The sequence below is a fragment of the Euprymna scolopes genome, chromosome 15 (genome assembly GCF_053919585.1).
Source record: "Euprymna scolopes isolate OS-2025 chromosome 15, ASM5391958v1, whole genome shotgun sequence".
NCBI lineage: Eukaryota > Metazoa > Mollusca > Cephalopoda > Sepiida > Sepiolidae > Euprymna > Euprymna scolopes.
Genome location: NC_136496.1, coordinates 36,547,823 through 36,575,608, shown reverse-complemented (window position 1 = coordinate 36,575,608; position 27,786 = coordinate 36,547,823). Strand labels below are relative to the sequence as shown.

General features: G+C 35.0%; 1 protein-coding gene and 3 non-coding genes across 4 annotated transcripts; 1 reads left to right on the top strand and 3 right to left on the bottom strand.

Moving 5' to 3' along the window:
- The first annotated feature begins 851 nt into the window (after positions 1-851).
- Positions 852-923, top strand: Trnaa-ugc (transfer RNA alanine (anticodon UGC)). The gene has a single exon. It is a non-coding gene; the product is annotated as a tRNA-Ala (tRNA).
- Positions 924-1,220: 297 nt separating this feature from the next.
- Positions 1,221-1,292, bottom strand: Trnaa-ugc (transfer RNA alanine (anticodon UGC)). The gene has a single exon. It is a non-coding gene; the product is annotated as a tRNA-Ala (tRNA).
- A 10,683-nt stretch (positions 1,293-11,975) lies between these two features.
- Positions 11,976-12,047, bottom strand: Trnaa-ugc (transfer RNA alanine (anticodon UGC)). The gene has a single exon. It is a non-coding gene; the product is annotated as a tRNA-Ala (tRNA).
- Positions 12,048-26,945: 14,898 nt separating this feature from the next.
- Positions 26,946-27,350, bottom strand: LOC145294162 (protein FAM200A-like). The gene has a single exon (XM_080141269.1). It carries the CDS (start codon positions 27,348-27,350, stop codon positions 26,946-26,948), a length of 405 nt encoding a protein of 134 aa, XP_079997395.1.
- Positions 27,351-27,786: the final 436 nt, after the last annotated feature.

The following is a 27,786-nucleotide window of genomic DNA, read 5'->3' as shown; positions in this document are numbered from 1 at the left end:
CAATCCTATATTGTTGCCGACCACCAGTTTTCGATTTCGTCATTTTACAGAGAATGGTTGATTCATTTAGCGACCTTGACTCCAAGTACATCCGACTTTCACCAGGTGAATCAGGTCATCATACACCCAATAGAATCGTTAATAAAATTTACAATCCTTTTAGCAACGCAACGATATTTGGTACAAATAAATTTCATTCTTTGCCTGATTTTCCCATCGAGTTTCATTCATAAATATCCAACAATAGTTGTACTATTACAGTTCAATTATATGCACCGAGTGTGCTCTTTTGCGTAGCAAGAACTCCTGGAGACGACTGTTTGCGATTGTAATGATCATCTTCAGTTTAGAAATAATCTGGGAATTGTTTTGGTAGACACATTTTTATTTTTAATAATCCTACAAATAAAAGTCTTCTACTGATGAGACGATCGCCAAAGTATGCCCGCGTATTTTCAAACAACGATAAAACAGAAACTGTTGGACATTGATAACATAAAATTGGCGGATAAATCAAGCATACACTGAATTCTGTTTACTCTAAAGATGGTTTTACTGCAAAAATGATTGTCAATGCTATTAACGATTTCATGAATGGCATTTGGGAGGAGGTAACTTCGAGGAGCAAAAAATCATTATTTCACAGAAAATGCGAATATTTTTAACCGATTTTAGGCTTATTTACTGGCCAAATGTGACCAGTTTATCTACTTTTGGATAATGAATCGTTTGTTCAATAAAATCTGTTGTTAATAATTGAAGTGTGACGATAATTATTGAAATATATATATATATTTTTTTTTATGTTGATGATATTTAAAAAATATTATTATAAAATACAGAAATACGTTGGGGATGTAGCTCAGTGGTAGAGCGTTCGCTTTGCATGTGAAAGGCCCCGGGTCCGATCCCCGGCATCTCCAGATCTTTTTTTTTTTTTTTTACTTCATATTTTATTTATTTAGTTTTATTTGTTTATTTTTTTATTATTAGTTTAGAAAGCTATTTTTTACAAGTCTGTTACATATTGCTATTTCATCAAACTTCAACAGAATTTTTTTAATATAAATGCAGATTGATATATGATTGCGTTTGTGTGTGTGTGTGTGTGTGTGTTTGCGTTTCTTTCTTTTTTCTTTTTTTTTTTTTGAAAAAGAGAAGAAGGGAGAGAGACAGAGTAGAGAAAGATTGCGATTGTATAAGGAAGTAAAACTAACATATGGAGATGCCGGGGATCGAACCCGGGGCCTTTCACATGCAAAGCGAACGCTCTACCACTGAGCCACATCCCCATCCGCCCCAGTAAAGCAAGGACGCAGATATGAAATAGATGACAGTATTTGTCCAGATTAATGTATAAACAAAAAACAGGGTTGAGAATTTGTAGTATTTTGTTTTTAACAATAAACCTCGTTATGGGCGTGTCTTTACATATTTTTATTATGCTATGTTAAAAATGTGCTTGAAAAACAAAAATGGTTCATAAAATAAACCTGCTTTTCATAAATACGGATTAATTTTAATCTTTTATTTAGGTACTTATTTCAACAGATTTAATTCGAATACTTGCCCAGTTTGCGACCCAATATTTGGCATCTTCTACACAGAAGGCCATTCTTAAGATGCCCCCTGCAGTCCTGCACCGCGTTTTGAATCAATCACCGGGCCGGGCAGTCTTCGCTTTCGACGATTTACGTAACCTGCTAGAAGATGCCGACGCGAAGAATGTTAAAGATTAGGTTGTAAACTGGATAAATGCTCTTATTTAAATTAAGTCTGTTGAAAACTAATCTCATTTTTAAATCTCACTATGTCTGTCTGTGTGTCTATCTGTCTTTATTTTCTCAAATTGTATATTCTCCGAAACGGTTGATCGCAGAACGATGCAAGACGAGTCAAATGATTGAATTTTTTGTCGACCGTTCTTTTATGGGTCTTTAGCCGATTAAAATAGTTTTTAAGGGTAAAAAGGGGGCCAAAATGGAAAGAGATCATAACTTACCAATCGTGAATCAACCAAAGCTATTCTTATATGCCTGCGTATTTTGAACATTCATGAGACTTTATTTGTAAGTTTAATATTAGAGTGCTGATGGACCAGGTGCTACGTCATTAGCCCTTTTTTTTTAATGCGATAGTATTGCTGTGATTTGGTTTCGATTCTAGCTGATGGCACCCAAGTCATATATATATATATATATGTGTGTGTGTGTGTGTGTGTGTGTGTGTGTGTATATATATATAATTTTAAAACCACGATTAAATATTGTATACAATGCCATATGAAATAATCGATAGAGAATTGATTCTCTAATAATATATATGAAATCTGGATGAATTAAAATACCATATTTAAGCGTATTTGACAATCGAGTTTTGGAATGAAAGCTGCGTCGATTTATCTGTATATTTTTACTATAAATTGGGTACAATCTCAACTGGAAAGAAATTACGTGGCTGAAAAAGAAATTAATTCCTGAAAAATATCGTTCGATCACCAAAACTTATTTGTTTCCTCGTGGGAGAAATAGAATCAGAACTTCGATGTCGTTTGTTCTCAACTCGAAATAATTTATGTGACTCAAATAGGAATTCCTGCAAAAATATTGTTTAACCAGAAAACACTTTATTTTCACAATCCATAAGATTTTCCAATTTCGTTTTGAAATCTTAAACAATATTTTTTTACGTTGATTTGTACAAACATCTACATAGATTTACTTTTCTACTCCGGAAATGGTCGAAACCGTTTACGATTCGAAAGCCATATATTTTCTAAGGAAGGAGGATCAACTATTTTCAAGAGGCTAAACTATTATAATAAAAGTATAAAAATATAAAAATATTTTTGATTTTTACACACATAAATTAGAGACAAAAAATTAATTATAAATACAATGAAAGTGGCAATACGGCATATTCATTCATTGTAATCATTTATAAAACTTATTATGTCTGTCTGTCCGTCTTCATTTTTTTGCTTTAAAATTTTGCTTTCGGTTTCGATTTTGGCTGATGGCACTCAAGTCACTTTTTTCTTTTAATTTTGACATCATGACTATATATTGGGTACAATATCATATGAAATAACCGATAGAGAATTTACTTTATTATAATATATACGAAGTTTGGATAAATTAAAATATATGTAAGCGTATTTTACGATCGGGCAACGCTGAGCGCCCCCCCCCTCCTCTAAGTCTTAAATAAAGCTCTTCAGTAAAGGTCAATTATTTTTTTCAATTATTTGTTTATCTAAGTAAAACTCTTGCTTATACAGATAAATTACATATAAAAGTTAATGCGTAGACAAGAGTTGAGTACGATCCGAACGCTCTCTTTTCACTGGCTTGTAGAAAGCAGCAGCAGCAGCGAACGTTGTTATTACGTATCGAACATTGATTGGATAAATTTTCCAATTAGCAGTTTCTTTTAATTAATCAGAAAATTCTAGCACGTACTGTAAAAACATAAGCAGAGACAAACACACGTGACGTGCGTTCGATATATTCTGACAAAGCCTTTTGCGTTGAACGGCCCTCGGAAAATAACAGGTATGTGTCAAAAACTTCTGTACATTCACGGCAAGCGGCACACACATAAGGTGAGACTTTCACGGACTTCTAAACACTTCTTTTTTTTTTAACGATGCTCAGACTCTTTAAACTCTCAATCTTTATATTCATTTTTATTAAGTGAAATGTCGAATTTTAGTTAATATTATTTCTAACAAACGATCAAACCTTACAATTTACGTGCAAACAGGTAAAACAGCAAAAAGAACAATGTTGGAAGAAGCAGCAACAGAAAATATTGTATTTACGTATCGACACCTGATTGGACAAAAGTATACATTAGAGTCTTTTTCCTTTTTTAACCAATCAAAACGCCAGAATTACTCACCCATTTCACGAACTTCGAACACACAATCGCCGCCGAATCACACACACACACACACACACACACACACACACACACACACACAGCTCAACGAACGCCACATGCACTCAAGATCACAGATACATATACTCGCTCACTAAATACATTCTGCTAAACGAACGTAAGTTTATACATACTCTCTCTCTCTCTCACTCTCTCCCTTTCTCTCTATCTTTCTCTCTCTCTCACACACACACACACACACTCACACACAACAAAGCCACGTTAATACATAAATAATATATAAAGTCTACATGCGGATCTTGTAGGGGACAATCAAAGATTAAACATCCGGTTTTATTAGAAGTGTTGAATCATAAAGAGAGTCAGCATGCCGAGAGATAAGATGTTCAATGATTAAACATCAGCTGCTTTGTTGTTGTTGTTGTTGTTGTTGTTGTTGTTGTTGTTGTGGTGGTGGTGGTGGTGGTGTGTTTTTTTAGGTGTGCCGAGTCACTCGTTTGGGTGTCAGCACGGCGCCTACTAATTTACATTTGTTTCATGGTGTATAATTTTTGTCTTACGTCGGAGAGAAGACAGTTATATATTTCTTCTTTTTTGTGTGTGGATGTTGAAAAATTGCACAGGAATCTGCATTATGCATGGTAAGGCAGAGAAATAGGATAGTGGTTGTGTAACCAACGTAACTATCTGTTTCAAGGTTGTTGTATGAGTTACACTCTCCCAAAATGCATTTAAACTTATAGATAACATTGGTTCTTTCTAATGCGTTTAGGGTTGAGGAGGCATTGTTTTTTACAACTAAGTTTTGAAACTTAAATTTCTTATAGAAAATAATGAGTCTAATTCTATTGTTATTATCAGTTGAGAATATGTATATGTGTGTTATATTGTTTATGGCTTTTTCTTCTAATTTAAAGTTTGGTTGTATTTGATTGCAGTAGAATATGTTAAAAGAATTCAGGATGTGATGCTGCTTGATATTATTAGTTGTATTAGCATTTTTTTTTTTTTTTTTAGTTTTTAAGCGTTGATTTTATTTGTACATTGACGATATTCATTACTGAAAATAACTATTATTTTTAGTTCGAGGAGTAATGTTTTTACTGGAGAGTATTAGTTTAGCGTGGTTTGGCAGGTTTGTGACAATCGCTATTTTGTAATGGTAAGGGTATTCGCTCTTAAAATGTAAAAGACAAAATTTTAGGCTAGTTGTTTTTTTTATGATTGGGGTGTTGGGTGTATTGTTAGAGGTGTCATTAAAAACATTGGGAAATTGAATTTTGTTATTAACGTTTAGTTCTCCATTGAAGATCGGTCCAAGAAGCGGACCCATAGAAACTCCATCAATTTACGTGTAAATGTTGCCTTTGAAGTCATAAAAATCTACTTCAGTCATGAAGATTAATAACTTTTTTAGTACTTTTATTTATTTTAAGTGGAGGGAGAGACGAGTTGTGATAAATATTGTTGATGATTATATTTATAGCTTTTTTTTTCTTTTTTTATTGTTGTTTTTTGTTTTTGTTGTTTTTTGTTTTGTTTTTCTTTTCTTTTCTTTTCTTTTTTTTTTTTTTGACAGGTACATTAGTGAATAAGCTTTCTACGTCAAGGGAGGTAATACTTATTGTCTCTACTATTATATCAAAGGAACTTTTCTGTGTCTGTGTATTTGTGATTTCGTACTCTATGGACGAAAACAACTGGGTTGATTTTTATAGAATCTCACACGAAGGTACTTTATGTGCCTGACAGTGTTTTTAGATAGGGTTTATGCCGGAATGTCTTCGATAAGTATTGATAATCGATATAATCCAATGAAAGAAAGGGCAGGTGATTTTGACCAAAGTTAACATCCTACACAAGCTTGGCCTGACAGCATGAAAGTGAAAGAAGGAAGGTGTTATCTCACTCTAAAAAATTATAGACATCTGTGTTCTTATTTCTTTAAACAAAAAGTTGTAAATAGCTTGTTAGAAGGTTATTAAGCCGAGTTGCCTGATTTGGTTAATACATCAGCATAAAGCGATACATCATACGTAGCATTTAGAGTTTATTTTATTTGTTCATCGACGATATAGTTAGGAAATTCATTCTTGTTTTATATTATTTTTAGTTCGAGAAGTAATGCATGCAACTCTCCACGAAAAGAAAACACAATACAGTTATTTATTAAAACAGGATTCTAAAATTATTTGAGTCAACGTTTATCAAGGCTAAAAGGCACTGGAGGGTAAGGGCTAATGGTTTACGAGAATGAATGATGGCAAGTGTTTATTGAAACTAAATTTGAAGTAAACTGTTGTAGTGCTTAGGGAAATAATTTTGTGGCAACGTGTTCTACAGATTGAAGATTCTTGGAAAGAAACTCTGTTCATGGAAATTTCTTTTGAGCTGACTTTGCTGTGATGTAAGAAGACTCTCTTACTATATAGGTATATAATGTAGAAAGTGGGTTTACTGTCGACAGACTCGTAACTCTTGCTTCCCTTGTTTTATCTTTTAGATCCATATTCCATGAACGATTTTTCTGACAAAGGGAGAAGAATTGCTGCTTTCTGGGTCGGAATCTATCCATCTCATACTTATCATATGCTAGTTTTTGACCTTGAAGTGATATTTTCAGCTTCTAATATCAAGTGGCTTCATGTCTTGTCTGGATCAATTTCTATAAAAAAAAAGGATAATAATAAATAACGTTTTACAAGGATGGATCAAATATTGAAGCCCAAGTACAATCGATTATGTATGAGTGTTTTCAGAATACTGTTTGGGCAATATTTTAGAAATCGATTTTCTATCAGTAACAATGATGCTATAACGTATTACATTGGATACACTAGAACCACGCTAACGCATAGACTTAGGTGGCAATTATCAAATCAAAGTGATATAAATAGCAAGTGTTTATTTGGTAACGATAGACAGCCTCGACAGTAGAGATAAATGTGGACCTCAGTATGTAGAGGTTAGTTTCACACACACCCAGATTCCAACCGATTTGTGTGTGAAGAATCGATGTCTGTGTTTTTCTCCTGTTCGTCTTATTTTATTTTTATACTTTGTGGACCCACGTGTGTTCCCAATGACAGTCGCCAGTGAGAAAGATGACGATCTGGCAATTAGAAGAATAGCGGAAGGAAAAATTCACGGCACACGTTGGAGGTCGGCCGACTGTCGGGGGCCACACGTGGTGTCACATTGTAGACATAAAGTTATGTCGCAAATTTTGATTTTTTTTTTAATCCATGTTTTGATGATTTTAACTGTTTTGTTTGTTTGTTTTTGTTTTGGGGGGTGTTTTTTTGGAAGTTTTGGACTAGAAAGGTAACTATATTTACATTTCGTTAAACCGATGACATCTTGTTTTTATGTAGACACCTTTCTCTACAAGGGGACCATCTGACAATATATCTGGTTACGCCACTTGCCTTTATACGTATGGCAATTAATATGATGAGTGTTCCCTCAATTCTTTCTATATTAAAGGTTTCAGTGGTATCATGGATTGACTCCCCGCTACATGTAATAGTTTTGAGAAGTGGTTAGTTTATTGCTAACCGCCTGAGACGTCCTTATCGAGGATTGCCAACAGGGTTGTTCAGGTACTTTGGTACTTTTTGGAAGCCATAGTGCTTCTCCTCGGAGCTCCTAACTTTTCGACCCCATTTTCCGACCCTTGTGTCACATTTCTCGCGGTAGGAGAAAAATACATAACCAAAGCCACAAAAGTCTAGGTCATTAACAAAATGGCCGTTTCCATTCTGCGGTATGTTATTGGTCCGGCGCAGTTCTAGGAAATTCACCCTCCCATGCTTTGCCTTCTCTCTTTATTGTGAATCGCCTGAGGCGCTCCTGTCGGGGAATGCGACGGAACTGACGATGAATCTTTGTAGGTCTGATTGCTCTTCATCTAGGGAGTTAGCTCTTCAATCTCACCGTAGGAGGGAGATATATAAAGGGAGGGTGTCTGGAGTGGAGAGAAGCTAGATCGTATTTTATGATATTTTTCTAATCAAATATGACGAAAATATTCATTTTTGTACAAAAAAAAACAGCATTATATATTGATCAAGTTTGACCCGATGGGTCAGATACATCCCTGAATGTTGTTCAAGCAAAGAAATTCCAATCTAGGATCCTAAAAAGAATAGAAATACTTGATTTTTTTCTAGAAGAGTTCGGTGCTTCCCCATAGTTACATCTATATTGAATATGGATATCAAAAAAAAAAAAAAAAAATAGCAAGAAACCTTTACGATGTGAAGGAAAATAAATACTGCGGTACTTGTACAGTTTAATCCAGGCATTCAAAAATGAAAATATCGGAAAAAAAATGTTATATTGTACGTATCTGTTTTGGACTGAAGATCTTCGAAATAAAATTAATTTAATTTGATTGAGTAGGTATTTTTTTACGGTGGAAACACGTTCTTATGAGAGCGCGTTAAAGTCAGCCATTATGGAATTTGTTGAACACGCCACGGGAAGATAACTCCATGTAAAGCGCCGATACTTCCTCCCCATCTTTAATACTAGCTTTTCTTCCTAAAAATGGAACCTTTTGCTCGGTATCATAACAAATTGTTTTTTCGCTGTAAAAAAAAAAAAAACTACTTTATGAAATTAAGTGAATTTTTTTTTTTTCGGAGAACTTCGTTCCATAACGGATACGTGCAATATAACCTTTTTTCGATATTTTCATTTTTTAATGTCTTGACTAAACTATACAAGTACCAATACTGCTTATCAAAAATTACGGCAATTCATCCAGTAGTTTTGTTTTTATAAAATAGTTTCAACTTTAGCCGTTCGCGGAATATTGCTGCCTATGTGGACAGCATTATGAAAGTCAAGGGGTATAATTAAATATTTGGGGAGATAAATCAACCTTTGTTCTTGCTTAAACGCAAAAAGTAAAGGGGAATTATCTCCCTTGAATATCATGATGATGGCAGCAACTTATTGCTATATTCTAAAGAGTATACAATGAAAAGAAAACATTTTTTCTTCCTTCTTGCTGCAACGCCTTTCGCAGTTTGAACCTGTACAGAATAAGGTATAACACTACAGCTGCCATTTTCACTTGTCTGCTTAAAAACTATATTTTATAAATAACAATAAACATAGAATCTATATATATTATTCCTTAATTGGAATTCATTTTTGAGATGAGCATTATATTTATTAATTTATCATTATTTCGGACTATTATTCTCATCTTTATTAGTTGTTATTTTCATCTTTATTGGTTGTTGTTTTTCACGACGTTTCGGCCAACTATTCCTCTGGCCTTCGTCAGGTGGTAACCGCGACGGATAGGAACTTCGAATCTCCTAACTGCATTCTCATCAATCACTGCCATCCGTAGTTGTTGTCGTCTCACCACGTTTTTGGCCAAGTAAGCCTCTGGCCGGCTTTGGGTAGGATTGAAACCGCTATCTTCAGATAATGTCCATCCGTCGTGAAAAACAACAACCAATAAAGATGAAAATAATAACTAATAAAGATGAGAATAATAGTCCGAAATAAAAATAAATTAATATATATATAATGCTCATCTCAAAAATGAATTCAAATTAAGGAATGATATATATACCAATCGGTACGGGCCCGACTATGAAAGATCAAATAATAACAAGAATAAAAAAGCATTGGAAATGCAAAAGGATTTAGGGATGGTATGCCAAAAAGTATACAAACAAGATAGCTATGGATGGCTAGGCACATGGAAATAGAATTGCATCCAAAGTATAGCCCTATAGCTTTTCTCCAATCTTCATTCCGTGCCATCATTACAGTTGTAAAAAGCTATAGGGCTATACTTTGGATGCAATTCTATTTCCATGTGCCTAGCCATTCATAGCTATCTTGTTTGTATACTTTTTGGCATACCATCCCTATATCCTTTTGCATTTCCAATGCTTTTTTATTCTTGTTAATTAGTATTTTTACTTATAGTCTTATTTTTAAACTTACATTCATGATAGTATTGTCTTTTTTAGGAGGCGGCTCATTGCCGCCTCCATTAGTAGCAGGTCGCTTCCTGCTGGGTTTTAGGTCTTTGGGTTTTGGGCCTTAGGAGTTGCCTCTTGGTCCTCCATCGGTTCTATATTACATAGAGAGTGCTACCGCCTCTCTGATAAAACAGTTAGAGTATTATAAAGTTCTAAAATGTTCATACTTTCACTATTAAATTTTTCTTGACTTTCTTGCAGTTTCTTTTGCGGTTAATTTAACTTATTTCCTTTGGCGTTTGGTGAGTTCTTAGAAGAACTGGTCTGATCTACTTTTCTTAGCGAGCGAAGAGATTCAGCTGCATTTAACAATGGTTGCTATAGTGTATTTTTGCGCATGCGTGAGAATTTCAAGTTTCCTCCTTATTTTTCAATAGTTTGACAGTAGTCATGTGTCTTTCTGCCAAGAGCGACAGACGTCAGTGTTAGCCGTGATCGTCTAGAGTTGTGGCCGTGATAACTTAGGTTCGAATCCTGGTCACAGCATTGACATTTTGTACATATTTTACAGTCCAAAATCTGAAGAATTATTTGTTTTTATAACATTGTTTTTTGACGTCGTACTTGCTGATAGGTTACTCTTATAACAATTTTGATCAACTGAGATAAAGATTTCGTGGTTTCATTAACGCTGGTGGGTTACTGTTTAAAGAAAAAACCTTAAAGTTCACCTCAAATATTCAGCGTCCAAGAAATATACGCCACTGGCAAACTGGAACGTCTGTGAGCATCCGGTGTATTATTTGGAGCTGTCCCTTTTGAGAGAAGTTCCGTGTTCGAAGTGGTCTGTCTACATTGGGTATATAGTGTTTAAAACTTGTTATTACACGTAATCTTATTTAATTATGGAGTTAGCTAAAAAGCGATGGGTCACTGCACTTCTCCGTGTAAAGAGCAGTCGATTGATGCTTGAACTGTTGTCAGAGACCGTTCGTACACCGAGATACATCGTCTCAAAAGAAAGAAGAAAGAAGAAAGAAGAACAATTGGCCATTTTTGTACCCTTTTTTTTTTTTTTTTTTTGCTCTCTTTTGACATTTTAACCGACGTTCTGACACTCGCTGGATTCGTAAGACACTTCTCTGTAAGAATATGTGCTTTTTGAAACTTAAAAGTTGATTTTAGTTGAGATTTGGATAGTTTTGTTTTGTAGGCGTATATAGGCGTGTACGGGCCATCCCTATATAGAGTGCTACCGCCTCTCTGATAAACGGGGATTTATAAGATCAAAGAATCTAAACTTGATCGCGCTTCGGGATCGAGCAGTTGATAGAGACGTTGACTCTCTACGGTTCCAGATGGACATTGTCTGAAGATAGCGGTTTCAATCCTGCCCAAAGCCGGCCAGAGGTTTACTTGGCCAAAAACGTGGTGAGACGACAACAACTACGGATGGTAGTGATTGCTGAGAATGCAGTTAGGAGATTCGAAGTTCCTATCCGTCGCGGTTACCACCTGACGAAGGCCAGAGGAATAGTTGATCGAAACGTCGTGAAAAACAACAACCAATAAAGATGAAAACAACAACTAATAAAGATGAGAATAATAGTCCGAAATAAAAATAAATTAATAAACATAGAATCTATTAGATTTAGGAATGCCATGACAGCCTTATTTCGTAAACTTATTTTTGTGATATACATCTTATGTATTTATTTGGAAAATAGTATTTCTTTTAGATTACTGTAAATTAGCGGGAAGGGGGGGGGCAGCCTTGCCCGGTTGTAAAATACGCTTAAATATATTTTACTTAATGCAGATTTCGGATTTATTATTAGAGAGCCAATTCTCTATTGAAAAAAAAACTTACTTAGGTGCCCTCAGCTAGAATCGAAACCAAAACAGTTAGCGTCCCAGTGGCGTTCCCTACTGTTTGAGCTACCGACAGATAAGTAAAATTAGAAATTAAACACTTCAAGCTATGGACGAGCTTGCGCATGCGGCCTAAAGGCCGTGCAGCGTTATATTATGTGACCAGTAGTTAAAGAGTTTAATGGTTACGCACCCATACATACATCTACTGTTTATTTATGTGGACAGATAAGAAAAAACACACCTTGGAGATGCCGGGGATCGAACCCGGGGCCTTTCACATGCAAAGCGAACGCTCTACCACTGAGCTACATCCCCTCTGGTTACTATGACGTACACCTTGTCGATACAAATTTATAAATTCCAATAATCTATATAAATAAAACGAAAAGGAAGGCAGATATGTTTACATCCCATTGAATCAGTGACAGTTTATTTAGATTCGGACACCTCTCCCTACGATTGACACAAAATCTGGGGGTGGGGGCAGCTTTTTATACTAAATGTTGACTGCAAAGTATATTGTTCAAACAGACTCCTCTATATTGAGTGTTTTAAATACATTAGTGATTAAGTCTCTGATTAATGTAACAGAGGAGGTAATGTCCAGTGCAGAGTTGGGTCTAATTTTATGCTATTTGTTGAATGGATCCATTTTTTAAAAATCTGGATGACAGGTGAATTATATATATATATATATATATATATATATATATATATATATATATATATATATATATATATATATACATACAGGGTGTTCCAAAAGTCTTGGGCACATTTCAAGTCCTCATATCTGCTTAATGTGCCCAAGGCTTTTGGAACACCCTGTATTATAGACATAGATTCGAAACCAAAACATATAACTCTCCACCTATTTCCTTAGCAACTGAGCCACGCATATGTGTATATATATATGTGTGTGTGTGTGTGTGTGTGTGTGTGTGTGTGTGTGTGTGTGTGTGTGTGTGTGACTGTATGAGTCTGTGTATATATGTGTGTTTGTCTGTGTGTATATATATATGTATGTGTGTCTGTATATATATATATATATATATATATATATATATATATATATGTGTGTGTGTGTGTTTGTAAATATATATATGTGTGCGTGTGTGTGCACGCGCGCGCAAATGAAAAGGAAAACCTACAATAGATAGATAGCAATCAATGTTTCGTCCCTACTTCAGAGAATATCATCAGGATGGAGTCAAAAAAATGCCAAAGAAACAAGTTACAGACAACATGCGAATCAAAGGGGAAGGGACTTAATGTTCCTTCTTACTCTGGAAAAGAATTTACAAACGTGCGTGTAGGGGGGGGATTATTCTATGTATACATACACATTCAACCGTCACTCATATACATATATGCATGCATATTTACTTAACTGTTAAATGCTTTTTTTATGTCATTTTTATATTTGTTTAATGTATTTTTATTTATATTTATTTGTTAGTTAATACCCGATCAAAATTATATAAGGAGAAACGGTTAAAGATATATAGAATAGCTACCCAGAATCTATATTCATGTTTTGTTCTTTGATTATCATATTTCCTATAATGGGGGCTGAATTGTAAAATCCTTTTCTCTGCTTGGTGGTGCTGGTGCGTGCTGGTATTTGAAATTAGTGTTGATTCTAAAAGTCTTCGTTCAGCTTTATCTGGAACGAATTTGATCATTTTTGCATGTGCAAAGCTGAACGAGTGGCCATCAGCACAGTGGGTAGAAGGTGCTTTTAAGGGGTTGCCGTTCGTTATGTCTCTTCTGTGTTCACTGAGTCTTATTTACAACTTACTTTGTGTTTCTTCTATATATGTCTGGTGGCAGTTATCACAGGGGGACAGAGTATATGCCGGCGTTGGATGTGGGGGTTTGGGAAGAGTGTCTAGTGGTTTTTTTTAATGTTGGTTTGTCGTTAACGATATTGTTTGTATCGTGTGTATACCAAGTCTATTGAGGGTGTTGCAAATTGTTGCATTACTAGTATGGGTTTGTATGAGGAGATGTCTAATTAGTAGGGATATGTCAGGTGTGTCATGTTTTTGTTTGTGTTAGAATATATTTTGTGGCCTTTTCTTCCCATTAGAAATGAAATAAGTCTGCTATTGTAAAGGTTTAGTGCGTTTGCGATATGTTGAACTTCATCATCAAGGTATTGGGGACTATAGATTCTGAAGGCACGTAAGAAAAAGCCGATGACCATGCCGGGTTTTATTCTATCATTGTGGCGTGAGTAGCAGTGTAAGTAATCGTTCTTATGTGTAGTTTTTCTGTGTACTTTGAACATTAGATAGTTTTCTAATCTTATGAAAAGGTAGGGAGCTGATTGGGTTAGGGTTAGTGTGTGAATTTTATAGTGGGTTAGGGTTAGTGTGTGAATTTTATAGAGGGTTAGGGTTAGTGTGTGAATTTTATAGAGGGTTAGGGTTAGTGTGTGAATTTTATAGAGGGTTAGGGTTAGTGTGTGAATTTTATAGTGGGTAAGGGTTAGTGTGTGTTTATAGAGGGTTCAACTGAATTTCGTTTAATCTTTTATTGTTCTATTTTGTGCATCTTCGGGGAGAAAAATAAGGATGCCGTCGATGTATCTAAAGTATGCGGTGTTTGCAGGTAATCTAAATTTGAAGGAGCTGGTTTCTAAAAATCTGAAAAATAAGTAGGATATTGCCTCACTGAGGGATTTTCCCATGGGGAGTCCGCATTTTTGTCTGTAAAAAGAATGATTGAATTGATTATGTCAGTGATGAGTTGAATTATTTGCATTTTCTGGGGGAAAAAGATAGATCGATGTTTATTTTGTTCAGGTGTTTCTGAAGTAGAGTTAGGCATTTAGGCATTTTTTCATTGGAACATTGGCATCCAAGGAAACTGTACAAACTTCGCATGGTTTTGTTAAGTATGTTGATATTCTTTTTTTATTTTATTTAGGAGGTTGCTAGAGCTTTTTGTTTTGTTTTTGTTTTTTAACATGTGCAGTACTGCAGTACTAATGGTGCCATTAATGGGGTTATGGTTGGTTGTTTGGTTGGTTGTTTTGTTTTACGGCATATCAACCCTTTTCAGGTTATTTAATGCCGAATCTGGTGATTTTGAAGAGCGATTTTTTAATATAATATATTTGTTTTTTTTTTAAGTCGTATTCTCTTTAACCCATAGTTGGGACCCTAACAGGTGCTACCACTCCGGGTCAGAGTGGACCTGGGAGCAATGGCAATTAAAGGGTGGCTCCACACTCCCTAGGGCCTGTAAACTGGGGCCTCACCATCGGATATAGTTTAAGGTCATATCCAGTGTCATTAATGGGGTTAAGATGTGGGCAACGGATCGTTCTACCTTATGTGTGACATTCCCGATGTTTGATATTATGGGTCGCATGGGGATATTTTCTTTATGTGTTTTGGGGAGACCATATAATGTGGGAACAATGAGATGATACGCGATATGTGCTGTCCATTTTTTATCGTTCTTTATAAGTTTTTTAAAGGATTTATTGACGGTTTCAAAATCTTTATGTAAGGAATTTAAGTTTGTGGGAGCATATGTGACTGTGTCTGGTAGTAGTGTGTGCATTTTTTCTAAATATATATTTTTGTCTATAATTACTATGCATCCGCCTTTATCTGAATGTCATATAATGGTCTTTTTTTCTTTTCTTTTCTTTTTAGATGTGTGTGTGTGTGTGTGTGTGTGTGTGTGTGTGTGTGTGTGTGTGTGTGTGTGTGTGTGTGTGTGCATTAGTGGTGGGATATTTTTTTCCGATTCCCATACATTTACTGATTCTGCACTAAAATTTCTGATTCCGATGTAGTTACCGATTCTTCATGAATCTCTTAATATTTAACTATAAAGTTGCTATTTTCCCCGATTACCGTAAAAACACGTGTTAAATGTGCAGGTATTTTCTCAAACGTAAAAATACACTTGTGGGGTGTGAGCTATAGATTTTTAGCGTTACTGGTTGTTTAAAATTAACACATATTTATTATTACTACCAGCAGTGAAAGGTTTTGTTTTAAATAGAATCAAATAAAAAAAATGTTAAAAGTTAAAAACTTCGTTTGGGCATCGGAAAATATGCACAATTTTTCCCGATTCTGATACCCCCAAAAGTTCCAGTTTTTCCGATTCCGAGTAATCGTACTAACACACAAACACACACACATACGTGTGTGTGTTTGTGTGTGCGTGAGATAGAGAGAGAGAGAGAGAGAGAGAGAGAGAGAGAGAGAGAGAGGGGCGTGGCTCAGTTGCTAAGGTATGGAGCGGAGAGTTGTATTTTTTGGTTTCGATTCTAGCTGATGACACCTAAATCACATATATATTTTTAAAGTTTAGATCTAACTATTATATATTATGTTCAATATAATAATCGATAGAAAATTGTCTCTGTAATTATAAATACGTAGTATGCATGAATTAAAATATCATATTTAAGCGTATCTTACACCAGGCAACGCCGGGCGACCTGCTAGTATATATATAAAGTTGAGATTTTTTTTCTCGCTGGCATCTATATTAAAATATTTTTTCTATTTAAAATTTTTCAAACTGAGTTTTTAATACACTCAGTCATGGATATGCGAGCGACTACATGAACGTTAAAGAATTTGTATATTTCTTCGATAAACGAGCGTTCATTAATTTTTTTAGTGGGGGGGGTAGATGATTGGTTTCATTTCACTATTAAATTGAATTCTATTCGCGCAAAGTTTGTATATTATGCATAATTGCGGAGAATTTAAGATAATAACGTCCTAACACACGGATATATATATATATATATATATATATATATATATATATATATATATATATATATATATATATATATATAAGTGACCCTTTTCTGTGTGTGCGAAAAGTTTCTACCAAATTTCTCTCGGAATATTTGGTCTAGAAAGTTGAATTTTGATATATAGGGTATTTGAACCTGTAGCACATTGTCGATTTGATTTTTAGCTGGAAAAATGTTCTGCTAAGGTGTCAAAATTGACAACAAAACAGTTGACATTGACAGGATATGTAGTTATTGCTGCTGTTATTCTGCGCAGTCACAAAATTAAACATTCACAGCTCAAAGTCACTTTATTTTTAACCTTTCGGTAGCTCAGATGGTAACATCGCTGGAGAAATAAATAACAACTAAGGCTGGAGCGCTAAACGTTCTAGTTTCGATTCTAGTGAATTATACCCAAGACATTTTTTATAACTTTTGAAATCATTACTATATACTATATAGTATGTATCGCCCCCTTACTAAAATAATAACTTTGATATATTTCCTGGGCTGATTATTTCATTACAAACACACCGGTCAATTAACTCACATTTTATCATTTTTCATATAGTAGCCTGGGTGCCTGGTCTTTCCCGGGTGTTTGGAGGTGTGTGTTGGCAAAAAAAAGTGGTAGTAGGCAGGCAGGCTCAAATCTGTATCCCAAAGGAGGAAAAGAACGTGAAGAAAAAAAGTTACGTCTTCGCTATTGCGTCCATCGCCAAACTGGAAGTGACGTAGGTTTAAATTAAGGCTAGTCAATCAAAAAGAGAAGATGACTTTCGTGAATATTTAGGGAATAAAATAACACAATTCTATGAACAATGACAAACAACTTCTTCAACTTAACAAGGGAAAGGTTTATTTGCAAAGCGTACTGAAGGAAGAAAGTAGAGTCGGGTCTCCACTGCCTTACGAGGTAGTTACAACCCGCGGCTGTCGTCAATACCTTTAGTAGGAGCAGCGAAGAGAACAGGCGTCTAGCCCCGACGAAGGCTGGTAGCGTAAGAGAGAGTTTTCTTCTGGGACCGGAAGCTGTCTGGTCCCTAGGAGTCAATTTGTATTCGTGCGCAAGTCCTCAGATTGGACAGTCTAGCGCCTCATCACTCACTCAGAGGAAGCGAATGCGCGAGAAGAAAAGGGGTCCATTTGTGTCTGCTACAAATATCGGCGAAAAAAAACGACCCTCCTTGTAGAAAAGTGCTCAGTTGAGAGTGAAGAAATTAATATCTTTAGCCAATTTTTCAATATTTGTCGTCCAAATGGTCGAGCTTCAAAACGGTACCAATCACGTGAAAATCCGTCGCCTCTGTCGAAGGTTTTAGACACACATACATACATACATACATACATACATACATACATACATACATACATACATTGAAAATTGAAAATAAAATCAGTTGACCTTGGCAGGAGTAAATCGACTAACTTCTGAGCATGTGTACATATGCATTTTTAGCTTGAATTTGCTTAGACTTTTTTATCCATCTGGCGATAGCTCAGGCGACAGCGAAGGCTAAAGCACTAAATAACCAGTTAAAAAAAATGAAAATGAAAGAGTTTGTTTTGTTTTGTTTTTGTTTTTTTAATTAAATTTAAACTTTTTAATTAAATTTAAACTTTTTAATAAAATTAATTTAAACTTTTTAATTAAATTTAAACTTTTTAATTAAATTAATTTAAACTTTTTAATAAAATTAATTTAAACTTTTTAATTAAATTTAAACTTTTTAATTAAATTAATTTAAACTTTTTAATAAAATTAATTTAAACTTTTTAATTAAATTTAAACTTTTTAATTAAATTAATTTAAACTTTTTAATAAAATTAATTTAAACTTTTTAATTAAATTTAAACTTTTTAATTAAATTAATTTAAACTTTTTAATAAAATTAATTTAAACTTTTTAATTAAATTTAAACTTTTTAATTAAATTAATTTAAACTTTTTAATAAAATTAATTTAAACTTTTTAATTAAATTTAAACTTTTTAATTAAATTAATTTAAACTTTTTAATAAAATTAATTTAAACTTTTTAATTAAATTTAAACTTTTTAATTAAATTAATTTAAACTTTTTAATAAAATTAATTTAAACTTTTTAATTAAATTTAAACTTTTTAATAAAATTAATTTAAACTTTTTAATTAATTTAAACTTGTGCATTTCCTAAAGAATTCCGGACTAGATTCGATTTTTTTTTTTTTTTTTTGTAAATAAAATTGTTTTTTTGTTTTTTTTTTTATAAATAAAATTGTTTTGTTTTTGTTTTTTTATAAATAAAATTGTTTGTTTTGTTTGTTTGTTTTTTTGTTTTTTATAAATAAAATTGTTTGAAAACGATTCCAACTTGCAATGAAAAATACAAGTAAAATTCGTAAAATGCCGCTGGAAAAAAAAGCAGAGGGATTTAGTTTTGTTTTTATTTGCATATTTTGAACGTGAAAAAATTGTTGACTTGTGAAAAAAAAATTTTTTTTAATTACACATGCGCAGAATTTTTCAAACCGGAAGCTATAGACCGGATACATCGTATAATATAAGAGATAGATAGATAGATAGATAGATAGATAGATAGATAGATAGATAGATAGATAGATAGATATATAGATAGATAGATCAGTGACGTTGACGTGCAGAGAACGTTTTCATGGAAGGTGCTCAAGAGAAAAAATACAGGAAATAACTTTTGCTTTTTTGGAGGATTCCCGTCATTTACAAGAAATTATTAGATTTTAGATCACAGCCACGAGACAGACTTGCCAGGGATTGAGTTTGCCCGATGGCAAGTGTTTCCCTAAAAACATGGACTGAAGTAACATACAGAAACCTGGATGTCAAAAAACATCCAAATAATAAAGTTTTTCAAGATGGCTTCACGAAGCTATTTATTCGGCTTTGCTTTCATTCAGAATTTCCTAAATTCTTACGTCTTATGTTAAGAAATTCTTCTTACATAAATCAGGACAGCTCTGTTTATTTCAATACTAGCAAGACCCGTAAAAATTCTACAGCAGCATCTTTCATATGTAATATCTTGTTGATGACTATTCTGTAGACGTTTAGCTTGAATGGAGACCCCACGATATTATTTGTATCCCTTTTGTTAAAACTGTAAAAGTATTTACCTAAGTAATCTGGTTAATGTAGTATCAGAATGTATTTGGTTATTACAGTTTATCTCCAATATCCTTATAGGAGTCCATAACATATTTCCATTGCACGAACAGAAACCTCACGATATTATTATATCATCTTTAGACAGAACATATACTACCCCTGAATCCTAGCAAGAAGATCAAAAAAGCATATTTTAGTTTTATGTATGGCCCAAAAGCGACATCATTATATATATATATATATATATATATATATATATATATATATATATATATATATATATATTTAAAGTGATGGTTGTGTAGTTCAAAACGAGAAAAAAAAATGTATATTTAAAAGAGTGTAGCCATCAACAATCATGGGTTTTTTTCAGACTTTTAGCATTTTTTTATTTTAATATATTTTTATAACGCGTTTCAAGCTTTGATTTGCTTTCTTCAGATATTTTCGTGAAAACACATTTAGTATATGCAGATGTAAAAATAACATTTCAAACTCCCATTTAAAAAAAAAAACGTTTCACGAAAATATCTGAAGAAAGCGAACCAAAGCTTGAAACGTGTTATAAAAATATTTTAAAATAAAATTATGATAAAAGGCTAAAAACCCACAATTGTGGATGGCTACACTCTTAAATATATATATATATATATATATATATATATATATATATATATATATATATATATTTATATTTACATTGTGTCTTTAGTTATCAGGAGATCCTATTTATTAAAAAGGAGAATAGAAGGTGATAACTAGGGCTATGACAAGAGAATATTCTTTTTATTATTTTGACTCGAGTATATATCAGTTAATATCTTTTATATTTTTAGATAGAGTGATGTGGTTCTCGATTGATTAACTGTGTCTAACCATGTCGGATATATACTCGAGAGTCAAAACAATAGAAAGAATATTCTCTTGTCATAGACCTAGTGATTACATACTACGGACATTAAATTAGTATATAGATACGCTACTTTAATGTTCCTAGTATTTTATCAAGTATCTTCCTTTTTAATAAATACTAGCAGGGCTACCCGGCGTTGCTCGGGACCGTATAAACAATGAAAAAACAAAAGCAGATATTGAACATATGTTTTATTCTTAGGGGAGAGGAATCTTTCATCTCAAGTTTTAGCGTTACAAACAAACATTTGTCTTTTATATATATAGATAATGACAGGTTTTTTTGGGGGCCCCCTCGAAGATAACTGATCAGTTGACCAACTTCTAGTGGTCCGTTTGACGTGAAATTTCGATATTTGTCATCCGGGTGATGGGGCTTCGATATGATACCAAATTTGTCAAGTTTGGTTCCGTCTTTCAAAAGTTTTAGCGTTACAAACAAACATACATACATACACACAGACGTTTGGCTTTTATATATATAGACTAGCAGGGCTACCCGGCGTTGCTCGGGACCATATAAACAATTAAAAAACAAAAGCAGATATTGAACATATGTTTTATTCTTAGGGGAGAGGAATCTTTCATCTCAAGTTTTAGCGTTACAAACAAACATTTGTCTTTTATATATATAGATAATGACAGGCTTTTTGGGGGCCCCCCCTCGAAGATAACTGATCAGTTGACCAACTTCTAGTGGTCCGTTTGACGTGAAATTTCGATATTTGTCATCCGGGTGATGGGGCTTCGATATGATACCAAATTTGTCAAGTTTGGTTCCGTCTTTCAAAAGTTTTAGCGTTACAAACAAACATACATACACACAGACGTTTGGCTTTTATATATATAGAGGATGTGACACTCGATTAATTTATAATCTAGAAACCGTGACACGTATGTACGTACGTTAAAGGTACTACGGTATTAATACATAAATTATCTTTTTGAATAATATTGAAGTAAAGAGAGCTAATATTTCGTTATCTACTCTCCTTAATCCTAGCTCAATGTATGTCTTGCTACGTCTCACAAAAAAAATCTGTCAAGGGTGTGTGCTGGCACTGTGCATGATTATCAAGTTATTTCTTTTTAACTTACAAAACTCAATCCACAAAAGATCTCGAATACTAAAATATAAAATACTCCACATTGAAATAGAACATCAACACTTAAGGACGTTGGCAACTTTCACGTACCCGATATCCTTCTCGAAAGAATTCTTCATAGAAAGACATCAGGGAAACAAATGCCAACAAAATAATCAAAAATGTTGCTCAATAAAAACAATAGCCATAATCAGTAACGGATTTGCCAAGGTGTGAGCTTGTCCATGGCAACTGTCTCTCTGATAACGTGAACTTAAATAAAGTAAAGAGTACTGGATGTTCACCTTGTGAAATGATAAAGAGTTTTAAGATGGCAGCTGGCTTCATGAAACATTTCCAGTAAGAACAAAGAAAAAAGAAAAGAAAAAAAATCAATCAATGCAAAAATGTTTTGGTTTAAATTCAAAGTTGTATTTTGAGAGTCACTAAAACTTTGCCAAAGTTATAAAATAAAACTAACAGAACTTGGAGATCAGAATCTGTTGACATATTTCATGACCCCTCACTTGGCACATGCACAGTTCAATCCCCCTTTTCCGCTTTTGATCACCTGTGGAACTCTGTTTCGCTTGCCTGTTGCCCTCCGGACTTCAACCTGGATGTCTTCAAGTCCAACATAAACAAATTCCTGATGAACCGCCCCCTTAAGTAATGACACTTTATCAATTCTCCAATACTATTACTACACTATCCCATTGATTACTGTACACACAATAACCCTTATCCCCGAGTGGCCCTTGGGCCTTGATAAGTGGTGAACTCCATGTAAAAAAAAAAAAAAAAAAATATGTTCAGGTGAAACGATAAAATTTTGTCGCGATAAAGAAAACAACACTACAGCTTTATTTTAAAATATTTTATTGAAAAAAAATCAATTCGATTAACTTGATTATATAGTACAGCTGACATCTATTCAATGTAGCCGCCTTCAGCCTCAAACACCACCTCGATACGGGTCTGGAACTGGGAGCATGCCTTTTCCACAAAAGGCGGCGGGAGCTCGGCGAATACTCAGCGGATGGAGGCGATTAGACTAGCTTTGGTGTTGTGGGAGGTCATGTTGGTGATGTACGCGATGTATGACCAAACAAAGTGGTCCAGCAGGTTCAGGTCGTGGGGGAAGGAAGGAGGCTAGTGAAAAAAAGAGTACAAAGTCGTAGCACTCCTGAAGCCAAGCCTGGATCTCTTTGGACTTGTGGGCTGGCACCGAGTCCAGCTGCCATATCTAGGATCTGCCAGAAGCCACCTGACCGCATCAGGGGATCACCACACTCTTCAGCACATCCAGGTACACTTTGGTGTTTACTTTCAAGTCGACTTCAAAGATGTGAGGTGGCATGATGTGGCCCTCACTTGAAACCACACCAAAGATCATAACTGTGACCAGAAACTTTGTTTTCATCACCCTGGGAACGTCCCTGTTATTCGTGACAATTCAGCAATACATTTTGAGGATGCTGGCAATGGTCCTGTTGTCATAACTTGGATCGATAGAGAGCATGAGTTGTACAGCGGCACATCTCCAAGCTCGTTCGTTACATATTGTGTCACTTTCATAGATGATAGAAGGTTCCTGTCGTTCATGGAATTTGACTAGTAAACGATCTGCAACAACAAAAAAAAGAAAACCGGTTTTTCATCAAACAAAAATGGAATCATGTCGCCTTTTCTAAGGCAACAATTTTATCATTCCACCTCGTACTATCAACAGTGACACATACTATAAACATGCATGGGTGTGTTCAGTGCCCTGGCCGTGATTGTTTCTGATTCAAAGTTGCCATTCAATCCAGTCAGTGCGCCGACAAATTTTCATCCCAAACAAAACTACAAGTCCAGTTTATAAACCAGGGTTTTTCAAACTTGACTTGTGAACCCCTTTATATTTCAGGTTTTACCTTAGGGACCCCCTTATAAACGATTATGACATTGACGCTCCGGCAGTAAAATGTCCGATTGCTTAGTGTCGCTTTTCTTCCGATAACCGTGTGCCCGATAATGACGGCCAGTATGCGAGCCTACTAGACCTTTTTCTCACAACTTGCCCTGAACTATGTTCAGTTTCTGTTCTGTCGCCTCTTGGATCTTCCGACCACTCTGTTGTATCAATTAAGATAAAAATGAAATGTAATAAGTCCCCAGACGTACCTCTTCATTGTACAGTATATCGATACACTAAGGCTGACTGGGATAGCTTCCGTACATTTATATCTGATCTACCTCTGCATTCCATGTTTAAAAATGATGTGTTCTCTATAGTATTAGACCTAACTGAATGGTTAATTGTAGGTATTGACCATTTCATACCCTCTAAAAAGTTTCAGCAAAAACCTAACAGCCAGCCATGGTTCTCTCCAGAATGTGCTGCTGCCATTGCACACAGAAATCACTTTTTCCACTGCTTCCAACGTAATAGATGTATGGAAACTAAAGCCGTTTTCAGGACTGCCAGCAACCATTGTAAGAAAGTAATAAGGAACGCAAGAGTGTTGTATGCTCAATCTGTTAAGTCCAAAGTAGCTGAGCAGCGGCTTGGTTCCCACCAGTTTTGGCAAATAGCAAACAGAATCCTGAACAGAAGCGTGTGCTCCATCCCAACTATTATCAATGGACCTGAGGTAATCTCGTCAGCATCAGACAAAGCCAAACTCTTTGTCAAGAACTTTGCAGCTTATTCTACCCTTTGCGACCAAGACCGCCAACCCCCAATATTTCCTCCTGTATCAGAAAACACGCTATGTGATATACGTATATCTGTACGTGATGTTGCGAAGCTAATCAAAAACCTTGATTCGAGTAAAGCAACTGGCCCTGATGGTATTCCAATTATAGTACTCAAAAAACTTCAACCTGAATTAGCGCCCATACTTACAAAACTGTTTAAACGTTGTCTTAAGGAGAATAGTTTCCCATCTCCCTGGAAAATCTCATCAGTATGCCCTGTATTTAAGAATTCAGGTGATCGCTCATCCCCCTCTCAGTACAGGCCAATAAGTCTCCTGTGCGTCATGAGTAAGTTGCTAGAATCTGTGTTAAATACAGAAGTAATCAAACATCTCAACAAAAATAACCTTCTTAGTGACACTCAATATGGTTTCCGTTCTGCTAGATCTACAGCAGATGTCCTTACAGTTATATTGCATAGGATTAGCAAATCTCTCGACGGTGGCAATCTTTCTAGGGCAATTGCTCTTGACATATCTAAAGCCTTTGATAGGGTATGGCATAAAGGTTTACTTCATAAGATCGCTAGCTATGGTATAGCTGGAAAAGTCTTCTCAATTATTAAATCATTTCTTTCTGATAGGTTCATAAGAGTAGTAGTTGAGGGGCAAAAATCAGAAGCTCACAGTATTAATGCCGGTGTCCCTCAGGGATCCATCCTGGGCCCAACTCTTTTCCTGATCTACATTAATGATCTTCCAAATCATATCCTTACATCATTTGTAGACATTTATGCTGACGACACTACCATTTATGGTACCACATCTAAGACAGTAAACGACCAAGTTCTCTCCAATTCTCTCTCCTCTGATCTTGAGCACGTAGTACAATGGGGAAAGAAGTGGCTGGTTACTTTTAATGCATCTAAAACCAAGCTTCTCTCTTTACATCATCAACATTCTAATCCTCATTTGTCATCAATTGAAATGAATGGCTCTCGTCTTCAGGAGGCCTCAAGTTTTGACAAGCTTCTGGGCTTGACCATTACTCCTGATCTTAAATGGAACACGTATATCAAATCTGTTGCCAAGGCCGCTGGAAAAATGGTGGGATCTTTCTATCGATCCAGTAGATATCTCACTGCTGATGCTATTCTCTACCTATATAAGAGCCAGGTACGTCCAAGGATGGAATACTGTTGCCACATCTGGGCAGGAGCTGCTAGAAAGGACTTGTCCTGCCTTGATAGAGTTCAAAATAGACTTCGTAGCCTCGTAGGAGATGTCCTTTTCTCCTCCTTGCAACCTCTATCTCACAGAAGAGATGTTGCGAGTTTGTCTCTGATGTATCGTTATTTTCATGGAAAGTGTTCAACTGAGCTTCAATCTATGGTCCCCCCTCGCCAAACTTTCACAAGAAACACTCGTCTAGCTGTAAACACTATCAATAATTTCCCCCACTCTTTATCTGTGCCTAAACCTAAACGTAGATTCCATGAACAAAGCTTCTTTCTTAGAACTGCACGCCTGTGGAATTGTCTTCCGTTTTCCTGCTTTCCGGCTGACTACAATATGGTTGTGTTCAAGTCTAAAGTAAATAAGTTCTTGATGAGCCGTTCCATATAAGTTATTAAATTTACCAAATTTTCATTACTAATGATTACTATATTGACCAATTTCTACTGTACACTCTTTAGCCCTTATCCTTGAGTGGCCTCTGGGCCTTGATAATGTGGTGATGCCTATGTAAAAAAAAAATTTAAAAAAAAATAAAAAAATAAAAAAAACCATGGCATGATAACGACTGGGTGTAATCTGCATTTCTAACTGGTTTTTAATCAGCCGAAGATCGATCGTCTGTGATTTTTATTATAGTAACAACAATATTAACAGCTAGGAGCGAGAAAAGTCCATAATGTTTAAAATATTAATATTAAATGAAAACAGCAATAGTATTTAACAAAAATTTGTATTGTCAATTACACACACTTAGGATTTTTCAACACACACTTAGTGAGAAGGATGTGCTTGCTCGGCTTTGCACAAACTGTCAATTCTTGGCGATATTACTGACAAACATACACGTAAGTCACTTTCTGGAGCAAGTCTGGATCTGTATTTGTTTTTCAAATTGGTCAGTGCCGAAAATCCTGCTTCGCATAAGTATGTTGTTGTAAACGGTAACAAAATTTTAACTGCTTTTCGAGATAACAATGGATATTTGGAGGCTACAGTGAGCCAGAATTTCGAAACTTGTTGCTGCATAAAACTAATTTTTTAACTTCTGTCGCATGAAATTTCAGCCAGTTCTTCCAGTTCATTTCCTGTGAACATACTATCAGCAAGTTCGACATTATTTCTGATCCAGTCAAAATTTTCAATATTATCTGGAATATCTTTCGAGAAATATTTGTCAAAATGTTCGGCTGGTGATATCAAATGTCGTTTAACATCTACAATTATCAAATCAACATTAATTGAATCATTGTTGCTGAGATATTCGTCCAGTGTAGAGAACATATCTAAAGTTTTCTTACTTTTGTAGTCCATATATTCAGTTTTTTCTTGAAGGCTTGTATTTTGTCATGACTAAATAAAATATTTGAATGTTTTCGTTGTAGAGATAAATTTAGTTCTTTAAATTTGTTGAATATATCTGCCAGATAAGCAACTTATCGGCCATTATCGAAGCCAGTTCAGCATCATGAACACACAGCAACATCAACAGTTCTTCTCTAAGTTCAAATAAACGCTGAATTACTTTACCTCGTGATAGCCATCTTACCTCTGTATGAAACAACAGATTTGAATGTTTAGCCCCCATCTCACCACAGAGTATTGCAAAGAAACGACTAAACAGTGGTATGCTTTTAATGAAATTCATCACTTTAATACAAGATGACAAGACTTCAGACAAAGGAGTATCCATTTTGGGGGCAACCAGAGCTTCTCGATGAATCATGCAATGTGTTGCAGTGATATTAGGTGCTACTTTCTTAACATGACCCACAACACCTGAGTGAATACCGGTCATTTACGCTGCCCCATCTCTACATATGCCAATACACTGGCTCCATAACAAGCTTGATTGAGAAAGAAAAGAGTCCGATACTTTAAAAACTTCCTCACCAGTTGTTCTAGTGAGCAGCATTTCAATTTCCCAACAATATCGCACATACACCATAAGTCTGAGAGTACATCTTTGTGCCTGTCTGAGAGTACATCTTTCAAACTGCTTGGCCTAACGTTCACAGGAAACATGAGTCGGAACAATTATATTGAAAACATTACCAGGGCCGCTGCAAAAAAAGGTAGGCTCTCTCTACCGTGCTAGAAAACTACTGACACCTGAAAGTATCCTGTATCTCTATAAGGCCACCATTCGCCCATGTATGGAGTATTGTTGTCACATCTGGGCTGGTGCGTCTACTACTAGTCTCTCGCTCCTAGACAAGGTTCAAAAGAGAGTC